The sequence below is a fragment of the Chrysochloris asiatica genome, unplaced genomic scaffold (genome assembly GCF_000296735.1).
Source record: "Chrysochloris asiatica unplaced genomic scaffold, ChrAsi1.0 scaffold00377, whole genome shotgun sequence".
Lineage (NCBI taxonomy): Eukaryota > Metazoa > Chordata > Mammalia > Afrosoricida > Chrysochloridae > Chrysochloris > Chrysochloris asiatica.
In genome coordinates, this window is record NW_006408895.1 from 746813 (window position 1) to 760617 (window position 13805).

Below are 13805 nucleotides of genomic sequence, written 5' to 3' on the forward strand. Positions count from 1 at the left end.
TACCCTTTGGTTATTTGATGATGCATGGAGGGGATTGTAATCATTGCAATGAAACGAAATACGATAGGATGAGTGTAAAGCTGATGTTCTCCCATGTAAACCCCATAAAATAAATAAATAAAGCCAAGGCCCTGGAAATTAATGAAACACAAATTGAAATATTTCAACAAACTGATGCGACGCTGGAGATACTCACTCATCTATGCCAAGTAATCTGGAGGGCAATTACTGGCCAACTGACTAGGAGAGATTTGTATGTGTGCCCATTCCAAAGAGTAGTGACCCAACAGAATGTGGAACTCATTCACTAATACTATTAATAAATTTGCTAAAGGTAATTCAAAAACATCTGCGACCATGTATGACTGAGAATTGACCCAAGCCAGGGTATTTTCAATAGCCTTGTATGAATGTGAAAGTTGGACAGTGAATAAGGAAGTCCGTAGAAGAACTGATGCACTTGAGTTATGGTGTTGGAGGAGAATGTTAAAAGTATTATGGACTGCCAAAGAACAAACCAATCTGTGTTGGAAAAAGTATAGCCAGAATGCTCCTTGGAAGCCAGGATGGCCACATCATTTTCTTACATATCACTGAGAAATCTCTTTGCTGTTTTCCCATATAGTAATGCATTTGTTACAATGAAAAAGGTTTGATTAATCAGTGTCAAATACTGTCCAGATTTTTTGTATAAACAGAAAAGACCATAAATGTTGTTCTACTTTAATATTTCCCACATTTCTTTTAGTTATTTGCTTGCTGCACTGAAATATCAAACTACAATTGAAGAACAACACATAATATTGACAAGAGTAATGGTGATGATGTGCCGTGGAGTAGGTTCCGACTCATAGTGACCCTGCATAGGGTTTTCAAGTCTGTAAATCTTTATGGCAGCAGAAAGCCTCATCCTTCACCCGTGATCGTTTCAAACTGCCGACCATGAGGAGAGCAGCCCATCCCATAACCACTATGCTACCAGAGCTCCTTCACTTATTAAGTACTTACACTGTAGGTTAATGCACTTGTTTGAACCGCAAGGCCACTGGTTCAAATTCACCAGGCGCTCCCCAGAACCCCTGTACAGGTCACTGTGAGTTAGAACCAACTCCACAGCACTTAGTAGCAACAACAACATGTACTGTGTGTCTGCTCTAAGCATTTCATGTGGGCACCAGTTTGTAAATTTTGACAAAATCCAAGAAATCCAAAGACTATAGGACAGATGTATTTGTAAACAAATAATTAAAATGGTATCTCTTTTAACCCTCAAAATAATTCTATGAGCATGCTAAGAATCCTTGACTATTACACAGATCAGCTTCCATACTCTCAAAACACCTCTGTGAATTAAAAACCCAGTACACATTGAAAACCCAGAAATTTTTCCTCAGGTATCAGTATGAAGTAAAATTTGCAATGTATTGAATACAAATGCATTAATAAGAGTTCAGAAATAACAACCCATATTGGATAAGAGAAAATTGTCTAGTAAAATACGTCATAAATATTCAGCAATCTGAATCATGAATTCATAAGACACCAGCATTTCCTATAATAAGATATTAAAGCACTATTTTTGTTTTTGTTTTTGCAATCTCTTTGGCATTCTAAATTTGCACTTTAAGTAAGCAAAGATAATATGAATACTATATTTTTACATGAAAAGGCATGGAATTTGCATGTACATCAGCTGAACATACTTTGCCATTTTTTATTGCTATGAGTATTTTTTTTTCTTTCTGCAAGAAGTTGAATGAGTAATCTTCATAGTAACAAAAATGCAAGTTAGCTTAAAAATTACAATGCAGTTAATTACTTAATCTAGCCCTTCCATCCATATTAGTCTACCCTATGATGTATTATGAATCCTATACAGGGTCACTGTTATTTGGAACCAACTTGATGGCACATAACAACAATTCCTATGGTTATGGTCCCATTTTGGAGTGAGTATTTAATGAAACAGGGGATTAAAGACTGAGGTGGGATTAAAGATTAAGGTAGGCATAAGGATTAAGGACCCTGTGAGCCATTTCCTTTACAGTTCATGAGTTCTGTGAGATATTGCATCTGCTTCAAAAGACCTCTTTAAACTGTTAAAGGGCAAAGATACCTGTTTGAGGAATAAGGTGCACCTGACCCAAACCACAATATTGTCAATTGCCTCATATGCATGTGAATGTTGGACAATAAATAAGCAAAACCATAGAAGAATGGATGCATTTAAATTACAGTGTTGGAGAAGATATTAACAGTACAGTGGACTGCCAGAAGAACAAACAAATCTGTCTTAGATGAAGGGCAGCCAGGATGCTCCTTAGAAGTCAGGATGGCAAGATTTCGTCTTATATATTTCAGACATGTTATTAGGTGAGACCAGTCTCTGGAAAAGGACATCATTCTTGGTAAAGTGGGGGATAAGCAAAAAAGAAGAAGGTTTTCCCAACAAGATGGATTGATACAGTGACACAACAAAAATTGTGAGGATGGCCCAGGACAGGGCAGTGTTTTGTTCTGTTGTGCATAGAGACTCAAAGAGTCAGAACCGACTCAATGACACCTAACAACTATAAACAACAAGGATTTAAAAAGTCCCTGTCTTAATAGAGTGTGTGACTCAATCCACACCCTTAGTTTCCTTGGGAATGTGGTCTGCATATATAGGAATGCTTTGACAAAGTTCACTTCTTGCTCTGGATCCTGTATTTGACTCAATTCCATCTCATCTCCAGTTCATTAGACTTGTAACCTATCACCTGACCTGATTCACAGGCTACTGCAGTCTTGAGCATAAACAATAACCTGTCACTTGACTTTCCAATTTGGGTTCCATGTCCCCTTCAATCATGTGTGTAAGGAGTATCCTCCAAATATTTAGGCCTTGCCAGCCTCAATAATGAAATGAGCCATTCTTTGAAAATTCATGAGTTCTGTGAGTCTTTGCATCAAATTACAAAACCCTGGGAGGTAAGGGAGAAGACTGAGGGAAGAAGCATACTATGGAGTGGTATAGCATCCTGGAAGTCTTGGCAAGTCTTTAACCTCCACCTCATGGGAATCAACTTCATGCTGATCCTTCTAAAAGAAATTATTCTTACAATGGTCTTGCATATCATTTTGATAGTTTCCTGTAGCATAATGGTATATGAAAGACGATCAAACTATTTAACCAATTGAATATTCTATTCAAACAAAACTATTATTCTCAGTAAGTATAGCCCCCACAAACTATTTGTATAGGATATAATAAAATTACCTGATAAACCATTAACATACACCAATGTAATAAACTTACACTGAAAAATGATCAACTATATCTACAACATTAAAAAGACAAAAACAAAAACAAAACATATATCTATTATCTAATTACAAGACTTTTTTGGCATTTAAATTTCCCTAATACTGTTCTATGCCTCATTTATTTAAAAAATTAGTTCTGTTGATTTAACCCTGCAAAGATTCAAACTGGTGATAGAATGGATATTTTATCCTTTAAAAAAGGCTTTTAAAAGAACAGTCTCTGTTAATTATTCCAGGTAGATGTACTTTGTTCGTCATACCTTATGGCTTATAATCCTGATCAAAAGGTCCACTCAGTAAAAAAGAATAATATTATTAGAAGTATTTTGAAAATTGTTTACTGTAGAAAAATCCCAAAGAACTTCGCAAACTTTCCATAGGTCAGGTGAGCCAAGAGTAACTGCTACTTTAGAGAATTTTAATAAACTTTCTTGCTCTTTGGGGTTATACTTAGTTTATGAGTTATGCCTAGATACCCTAAGGAAATTAACCTGAGTTTTTATTTTATTTTATTTTATTTTTAATGTCTAGTGTAAGTTCAGACTCACCTAATTTATTAATCCTAAAAACTCTCCTTAGAGGGATGTAAGACGCAACTTTATAAATAATGACACCAAGGTAAGAAAAGGAGGGTCTGGGACCTGCCCAAGGACAGATTACCAGGCAGCTGGTATCTGGGACCTGACCGGTGATCCACCCATGGGTTTTAACACACTAGCCACTGCTTTTTTTTTTTTTTAAGTTTTTATTGTGAATTATGTGGGTTTACATGGGAGAACATCAGTTTTACATTCATTTTCGTTTCATTGCAATGATTACAATCTCCTCCATGCATCATCAAATAATCAAAGGGCACATACACCACACAGGCCCACCCCCTGGCCATCAGCGCATAGCCCTTCTCCTTCCCTGAGTTCAGTGTCCCCAGCCAGTCCATCTGTCCACATCATCATTGTCTCTGTCTCCATCCCTGGCATCACTACCTCTCTGGGTAAGGTCCCATTCTCTGCAATTTTCACTTAATGGTCCCAGGGACCTCCACTCCTGGGCTGCAAAATCAATCACTCCCCTCCTTTTGTCAAAAAATATCTACCTCTACATTTCTGACCCTCACAGTCAGTCCTGATGGCAATTATTCACTGCTGTACCACAAGAGTCTAATCCCCATTTCCTTTAGCCAGTCCAGTCCCAACAGATTGGAAATCATTCAGTGGAGGCTCTACCTATCCCTGCCCTGTTTGGAAGTAGGCTCCCTCTTGAAAGCTTGTAAGCCAGTCACTTCTTGCCTTTATAGCCCCCACCCTCATTTTGGGTAGCCAATGTCTATGTTGCTCATCCCTGTCAACCCCGTGTACCAAGGGGGTGGGAGTGATCCTTGCTGTAAAGACTTGTTCCCTTTTTTGAACTACTACATCCATATGTATAGGTAAAGTTCATCAAATTGTATCAGGTTACTCTTTTTTTTTTTTTCTCTTTCCTTCTCTCTTCTTTCTTCTTCCAGTCGAGTTCTGATCATCCAGTCATCAAAGCCAGGTCAAGAGGGCACTATCTGCAAGTATGGGTGTTCTTGTGCATCTCCCCTCACTTGATATCAGCTGGAAGCCCCACTCTCCACTCTAGTCCTCTATGGCCATGTCACTGCCTCTGGACACAGGAGTCCCCGGGTCTTACTATACTGCTGGCCATCCAGGTCCCCACCCGGGTTCACAGGAGTCTATTGAATGTGGTCAGACTTAGCTGGCCACTTCATTGCTGTTTTTTCCCCTCTTTCCCTTGTCGGTGACCAACGTGGTCACCAGCCAGACCACATGCCTGCTCGTGCATTCCCCTTAAGTCTCAGTTTTGGAATGGAGTTTGCTCTGAGGGGACCCAACCACTTTCCCAATGGCTCACAGGCGAACAGCTTGCCCGTTCTTGTAGTAATCAATCATATTGCAGTTATTGTTTCTCATTTTTACTTCTGGTCTTTCTTTCATGAAGTATCTTCTGTTCTTCTAGCTGATCCAGGCTGGACTACCAGTCCCTTCCAGTGGAAATGTCCCACCTCAGACAATTCTGGAAGGGATTCTGGTTTCCACCTATGGTCTTATGCAATGCAAAAGCTCCACAGGAGGCCTCCTTTACTGGGCAACCTCCAGCCCCTTTTAATGTATTCCAATCAGTTATAGGCTGAAGACGGACTCACAAGCTTTCTATTGTGATGTTTCTTGCTATTCCTTTCTCCCCCACCTCAAGTGTCTATTTCATAATGGTAGGCAAGGGAAACCAAGATTCAAAAGACAGCCAAGTATGTTAACATTATTCCTCTTTTACCCTTTCAAACCATGCCTCAGTCCCTGCATCCCGAAGCCCTGCCATTCCAAGGTAGTGCACACATCATCATTCATCTCTGTCCCACTTAGCCCATGCAAATCTGCCCAACTGTTCTCCCATTCGCCTTGTTCTTCCATTCCCTTCTCCCTTCTTGTATACTAGCCCGCCCTCCCCCGCCCCCAGCACCCAAGCCATCTGTGTCTATTCCCTACGGTGTGCTCTATCTTTCCCTCCCACCCTCCCCTCCTTTCATCCCATACATTCCAGTGATCAGCAATTATATATATATAAACCGACTCGACGGCACTTAACAGCAACAACAAATATATATATGTATATATATATATTCCCCTCTTTTAGGGTGGGTTCTTTTTTCAAGTCTTTTATCATAATGATCCTATGCAGCATCTCTCCTTTTGTGACTGACCAACTTCACTCATAATGTCCTCAAAGTTCATCCATGTTATGTGATGGCTTAGAGCTCCCTTGTTGTTCTTCAAGGTAGCATAATATTCCATTGTGTGTACATACCACAGTCTGTCCATCTATTCCTCAGTTGATGGGCACTTAGGCTGTCTCCGACTTTTTGTTATTGTAAATAGTGCTGCTATAAACATTGGTGTGCATAATTTGTGTATGGCTTGTATTTCTTGTGGGTAAATACCAAGTAGAGGAATTGCTAGATCATAAGCTATTTCTATTTCCAACCTTCTGAGGAAGTCCCATATTGCTTTCCAGAGTGGTTGGACCATTCTGCAATCCCACCAAGAGTGTAGGAGGGTCCCAGTCTCTCCTCATCCTCACCAGCATTTACTGTCCTCTGCTTCTCTGATCTTTGCCGTCATTGTTCGTGTGAGATGATATCTCATTGTTGTTTTGATTTGCATCACTCTGATGGCCAGTGATTGTCAACACGTCTTTGTATGTTTGTTGGATGCCCAGATCTCCTCCTTGGTGAAGTGTGTGTTCATGTCCTGTGCCAATCCTTCAATTGGGTTAATTGTCTTTTTCTTGTAGAGGTGCTGTAGTTTCCTACATATTTTAGAAATGAGTCCCTTATGTGATGTGTTATTGTTGTTGTTGTTAAGTACCATGGAGTCGGTTCCGACTCATAGTGACCCTGCACACGATTTCCGAGGCTGTAAATCTTTACGGGAACAGAACGACTCACCTTTCTCCCAATTAACCGCTGGTAGTTTCTAACTGCTGACCTTGAGGTTGGCAGCCCGACTTGTAACCACTACGCTACCAGAGCTCCTGTAGCTGAAAAATAATTTTTTCCCATTCTGTGGATTCCCTTTTTACTCTTTTGGTGAAGGCTTTTGATGCACATAAGTTTTTAATTTTTAGTATGTCCCAATCATCTATTTTGTCTACTTTTGTTTGTGTAATTTTCACAATGTTTGGTAGTCTGTGTAGGCCCTGAACCAGAGCCCTCACATTTGTCCCTATTTTTCATTGATGAACTTCACAATGACATAATGACAGCTCTTCTCTGAATGTTTGGTAAAACTCACCAATGAAGCCATCTGGGCCTGAACTTCTTTTGGTTGGGAATTTTTTGATGACCTCATCAGTTTCTTCTATTGTTATGGGTTGGTTCAAATTTTCTACTTCACTCTGTGTAAGTTTTGGTGGTTGTGTTTTTCTAAAAATGCATCCACCTCTTCTAAGTTTTCGAATTTGTTAGAGTACAACTCTTCATAGTTTTCTGTTATTATCCTTTTGATTTCGTTTGGTTCTATTGTGACATTGCCCATGTGGTTTCTAATGCGAGTTATTTATGTCTTCTCGCTCTTTTCTTTTGTTAGGTTTGCAAATGGTTCTGTCAATTTTATTAATCCTTTCAAAGAACAAGCTTCTTGTCCTGTTGATTCTTGCTATAGTTTTTTCTCTTTTCCATCTCATTTATTTGCTCTTATATTTATGATTTCTTTTCTTTTGGTGACTGTAGGTTCCCTCTGTTTGTCTGTTTCTAATTGTTGGAGATGCTGTGTTAATGTGTTAATTTAGGTTCTTTCATCTTTTTGGATGTGTGCATTTATCGCAATAAATTGTCCTCTCTGCACCACTTTTGCTGTGTCCCGAAGATTTTTGTATGTTGTGTTTTCATTCTCATTTGTTTCTAGGAACTTTGTGAATTCACATTTAATTTATTTTACCCAGTTGCTTTTCAGCAGGGTGTTATTCAGTTTCCATGTATTTGACTTTATTTCCTTGGTCTTCTTATTGTTGATTTCTAGTTTTATAACATTGTGGTCTGAAAAGATGTAGTATTTTCATGTTTCTAAATTTATGGAGGCTTGTTTTGTTACCTAACACATGGTCAATTCTGGAGAATGTTCCATGTGCACTGGAGAAGAATGTATATTGTGCTGTTGTTGGGTTGAATGCTCTGTACACATGTATCAGGTCAAGTTGGTTGATAGCCATTGCTTTTTAATCGGCTTAAATGGGCTTGTTTGTTTTCCACTTTTCTGTTATTGAAATAAAAGTGGAAATCTGCTTTCCAAGACCAGCCTATCAGCTGCTCCTTCCCTGGCTCCCTGACCTTCAAGCACTGCAGCTGCCTGCTCTGAGTTAAATATGGACTGTAAAGCTGGCTTTAATTTCTGTAGCTCTGTTTCTGAATATCCTCCCACTGATCTGTTTATCACACCCTCTTTAACCCTTCTGTTGTTGTTTTTCTCTCTAAGGGTTTTTAGCCCTGGACAGCTGAAAGCTGTCTTTCAGATTCCTAACCTGTAGATCTTTGCTATGTGGAATCTGAAAGAACCAGAAAGCCAAGACTAGAAATGTCTACAGTCAGGGGCAGATTACCCAATAAGGAAATCCATGTGAAAGTGTCCACTACCGATTAATAATAAGCCCAAGTAAGCACGTATTTGGAGTCCTGGTATGGCGCTGTGGGTTAATGTGCTGGATTGCAAAGTTTATATGAACTGCAAGGTTGATGGTTCAAACTCACCAGCTGCTCCTCAGAAACCCTATCTGGTCGCTATGGATCAGAACTGACTAGATGACACATAACAACAACAAGAAGCAAGTATTTACCTTGTTTACTGAATACTCTGTTCTAGCTAGGGACTGTAAATTTGAAAAGAGGTTTATCATTCTGTAGTAAGGTACTAAGATGTCTGTCATGCTTGATGCAGTTGGGGAAAAAAAAAAAAAAAAAAAAAGACATTGTTTATTACCAATCAGTAAATAAGCACAAGTAAGCCTGTGCTTGCCTTGCTTATTGGTTAATCCAAAAGTGTTCTACTTGTAAAAAGTCTTCGTCCTCTAGACATCACCATATTTTCATGTCTCATCAACAACCTGATCTATCCTTGGTCTGTGGGAATGCCTACTCAGAACAGATCATTTCTTAATGGTACACCAACGAGTGAAAAGAATGGTTAGTAATTTGGGAAGAAAAAATAATCTTTGGCTTCTGGTTTATGGATTGTGTGAATATGCTGATTCTTTCCACAGCTCTTTTGTGGCCCTATGAGTTTATATTCAGGAGTACAAATCAAACCTGGAAGGGATTATCTCTTGTGAGATATAAAACTCTGTTATGTTCATTCCCCAAACTCCTTTTAAGACGGCTTATGCAGAAGTTCCTTCCTCTAAAACAGCTTCTGTGTCTGGTGACAATTGCTCCCAGGAAGTTCTTAAGTGGAAGAAGCAGCTAAAATCCCACTTAAGATTTTGCTGAATTACTTGGCACCCCCACCCTCCATCTATGCTCTCCTGCTCTGGGGCCAGGTCTAATTAGAAGAGTGCCGCCAGGCTGACTCTTGTAGTGGAGAAAACTCATTAGTCATAGATTCTGGGGTGTTCCAGAGTATAGTGGGTGATGATGACCCTTCCTAAATGTTTGCGAGCCTTCCATGCAGGACAAGAAAGCTAGAACTCACCGCATGCAGGAGGAGAATACAGAAATCCAGGGGCGCAGTGAGTCTACTGGGCAAGAGGCCCGAATTAATTAGATAAGTGGCTGGCGTTGAACATCCAAACAGATGTAAGCAATATATTGGAAACGATGCAGCAAAGCCTCAGGTCGTAGTAAAAAACAAAGGGAGTAAAGCTTCAAACTACCCGGACTGCATTTTAGCTAGAACATTGTGGACACTGAGAGTTGTGTTAAGGGAGAGCTCAGGAGGCGGGATAGCACCAAATAACCCAAATCGGTGGTGGAGAACAGGTGGTCAGTCTTGGACAAGTTGTTCACCCAGAATTGTTGTCAGGATGATCCTTGGTCTGCCCAAGAAATAGCAAGTGTCACACCTACACAGAGGTCATCCTCAAATTCCAGATATTCCCTTGGGCCTCTCCAAGTGCTGGGGTTGAAAGGCTACCCTGCCAGGGTGGGCGGGGCGGGGCGGGGCGGTGCTGGTGGGCGGGCCAGACAGGGTGCGGAGGCTGGACCTATAAAGAGCTTGTTGACCTAGCCCGATGCTGCTCTGTGGAGTTAGTGCTGGGCGGGCAAGGGAGAACAGAGCGCTGTTAGCTGCTTGGTTCTGCAAAGCATTGACCCTCTGGTGGAAGGAGCTACTGAAGAGGGAACCAGCTTCTATTTACCCTACTGCTCTGTCAGCGAGTGCATAGGCCCCAGCACTTGCCCCAGCGAAATCCCTACAGGTGAGCTACACCGTGGCCTTGGTTTTGGTGGGGAAGGAGGGGGCGTTCTCTCTGTTGGGGGCTCAGAGGGCGAACTCCCGGGCACAAGTTTCTATCAAGTTTTGTTAACTTTTAAGTTGTTTGAGGTTGTGGCTGTAGCTGGGCTTACCTTTCCCCGGGCTTTCTAAACTTTCATTGCAGAGGCAGGGATCACCCCTTTTTGGGAAATGAGTGCCTCGGCATTTTAGGAGCTTCTGTTTGTTTTACTTTCTCGCTTTCTCTTTTCCGCTCCGCCAGGGAAACAGCCGTTGACCATGGTTGCAACCGGCAGTTTGAGCAGTAAGAACTCGGCCAGTATTTCCGAGTTGCCGGACAATGGCTTCCACTCAGGAAGCCTGCTAAGTGGTGAGTTTCTCAGCTCCCCCATCTCTGTCTCCTCTCTGGTGCATCCCCTTCCTGGATAGGTTAAGTGGGCGTACAGCTTCACCCCCTGTTCAGTGTAGAGAATGCCACAAATTCTATGGAAGAGACCCTTTCCAAATTTTCTGTGATTCTGAACTCATCTGCTGCTAATAGATGAGATTAATTTCTAATCTTTGGAATTAAAAATTATAAAGATTCCTTTTCTATATAGTTGTGAAGTTATGGTGACTTTTGAGTGTACAATCATGTATGTTTTAATAAATATATTTGCATGAATAACGACCACCATCATTTTCCCCAAAAACTCTCATGTGCCCATTTGCTGTAAATTCCTCACTTACCCCTATCCAGGCAGCCACTGATCTGCTTTTGCTGTTGTTGCTGTTAAGCACCATCGATTCGGTTCCGACCTATAGCCACTCTGTATTTCCGAGGAGTCACTAGTGTGCTTGAACCACCGACCTTGCGATTCAAACAGACTTTGCAGTCCAGCGCATTAACCCATAGCACCACGCCAGGGTCACTATAGATTTGTTTCCCCTCTGGAGTTTCATATCAATAGAATCATGCAGTCTTTTGTATCTGACATCTTTCCCACAGCATAATAGTTTGGAGATCCATCCATGTTGTTGCCTTTATCAAGGTGTGTTCCTTTTTCCTGCTGAGTAGTATTCTATTTGTATTTATACTTATTATTCAGTTTTAATGAGAAAAGGAAACTTCAATGACAGTGGGACTGGCATATTATCATGTTGTCAGTTTCAATTTTCAATAGCAATTTCCAAGTTAACCCACTGCTCAGACATGAAAGATCTGAGTATGTAACCATAGGTATATTGTTTTAACTTGTTAGCCTTCCTAATTTAGAAAACAGAATAGTTGATTCTCTAATTCCATAGCTCTTAAATGTTCTGATAGCAACATAGATAAAATAGGGAGCCCTTATAATTTGGAGTACATCTGTTTCACTTCCTTAAGTGATACTGGGATGTGAATGGGGGAGACATAGTAGTCTATGAAGGTAAAAAAGGAAGAGAGCTTGCAAGACATTCTCCTGCTGGCTGGTCTGTATGTGGTGTGGCATCCTGCCAAGTGGAAGGATTAATTTGGGAGGTAGGTTACTGACCAAATGCAGACCTATCTCTTTGAGCAAATCTAATTTTGTTTAACCAGGACTAATTTGTTTTGCTTGGCTAAGAAAAAGTGCCCAGCCGTTTATAAATATTCTTGTGAACCTCAAACGGCTTCTTTTCTAGCTAATTTTAATCAAAAGAAATTGAAGCTAAAATTGGAATCAGCAATATATTCCAATAAAGAATTTTAAGACATAGATATTTGATATCAAATCTCTTTTAAATTAAGCTCTTTGTAAACTGACTTAAGAATAGTGAAAATTGTGTACTTTATAATAAATATGTAAATTCTAAGAGATAGATGACAACAGTCCCTTAGTCAAAAATAAAAATAAAAAAGAACCATTTTTACCCCAGAAATAATAGAAATAATGCATGTTCTCTATAAAAGTCAGAAAACTCCATAAATTAGCAAGAGAGAAATGAATGGAAGGAGAGTATTTTGTGGATGTTTTCACTGTCGGTGATGCAGAAACTTGAGAAAATATTCTGTTGGACTCTCATGAGGATGAAGTAATCAAAGAAAATGAAAATTCCTAATGATTTCTACACTTTGAAATAGTCACAACTAGATGTTTTACACACAGTCTTTAAGATTTTATGTGTGTCTACACATAAATTCAAAGGAAAATGAGTGTATTCTTTCCTATTTATCAAAACCTTTACCTCCTGAGTGAACTTTTACTATCTGGGTAAATGACTTGCTGTGCTGCCTAGCAGAAACAAGTCAGTTGACTGCCAAACAAATAATAGAAACAGGTGGGGATGGTGTAGACTAACGTAACCAATGTTGGCCATCCAGGTGTGTTTTTCCTGCTCTTGGATTTTAATTTTCTTTTTATCTTAAATTCCTTACAGATTTTGACTACTGGGATTATGTTGTTCCTGAACCCAACCTCAGTGAGGTGATATTTGAGGAGACAACTTGCCAGAGTTTGGTTAAAATGCTGGAAAACTGTCTGTCCAAATCAAAGCAAACCAAACTTGGTTGCTCAAAGGTTCTTGTTCCTGAAAAACTGACCCAGAAAATTGCTCAAGATGTCCTGCGGCTTTGCTCCACTGAGCCCTGTGGCCTGAGAGGTTGTGTTATACACGTGAACTTGGAAATTGAAAATGTATGTAAAAAGCTGGATAAGATTGTGTGTGATTCTAGTGTGGTGCCTACTTTTGAGCTAACTCTGGTGTTTAAGCAGGAAAACTGCGCGTGGACTAGCTTCAGGGATTTTTTCTTTCGCAGAGCTCGTTTCTCATCTGGCCTCAGGAGAACTCTGATACTCAGCTCAGGATTTCGACTTGTTAAGAAGAGGCTTTACTCATTGATTGGAACAACAGTCATTGAAGAGTGTTAAAAGAAAAAACAATTAAAGACGTTTTATTACTGAGTAATAAAACTATACAGCTGCTCAGTTAAAGTCATTTGTAGTTTTCCCAGCCTTAACAAGAAACCCCAAATCTAGTTCATCTTTGTTTGGTATTTCATATTCACAGAAACCATAGGTAAAGGGCTGATTTTGTGACTTTTGAAAACGGGCACAAGACAGTGGGTATATTTTCTCCCTATAACAAATTTTCCTACAGAACAGAATACGGAAAGAAAAGCAGTCCACTTAAATTTTATATTTGACTTTGCTACGTTTTCCAGATAGTTTTGCTAATGGACTTATTGTTAAGTGCTGTTGAGTTGGATTTCCAAGGAGCAACTAGTGGGTTTGAACTGCAGCCTTCTGGTATGCAGTCCAGCATTTATCCTCAATACACCAAAATTGCCTTATTTAGAGTTTAACATGGTTTGTTTTCTTTAAGCTCTCAAAGCGATCTTTTAGATCACAAAATCTTACTAAATGATGTTTAGCCAAACTTTCGGAAGCCCACACTGCCAATTTCCTACCCTTAGTCAAATTTGAAGAGTTCTTATACAGTAGGACAGAATGAAGTAGGCAGTCTTAATTGAGTCAATTAAGACTCATACTGACCCTGTATAGAGTTTCTGAGGCTGTAAATCTTTACAGGAGCAGAACAACT

The 13805-nt window shown here is 39.9% G+C and overlaps 1 protein-coding gene across 1 annotated transcript; it reads left to right on the forward strand.

The window, feature by feature from the left end:
• Positions 1–10516: 10516 nt before the first annotated feature.
• Positions 10517–13132, forward strand: LOC102815695 (DNA damage-inducible transcript 4-like protein-like). Its single transcript, XM_006876373.1, has 2 exons — positions 10517–10632; positions 12642–13132. Exons 1-2 carry the CDS (start codon positions 10542–10544, stop codon positions 13130–13132), a joined length of 582 nt encoding a protein of 193 aa, XP_006876435.1. The 5' UTR covers positions 10517–10541.
• The last annotated feature ends 673 nt before the right edge of the window (positions 13133–13805 follow it).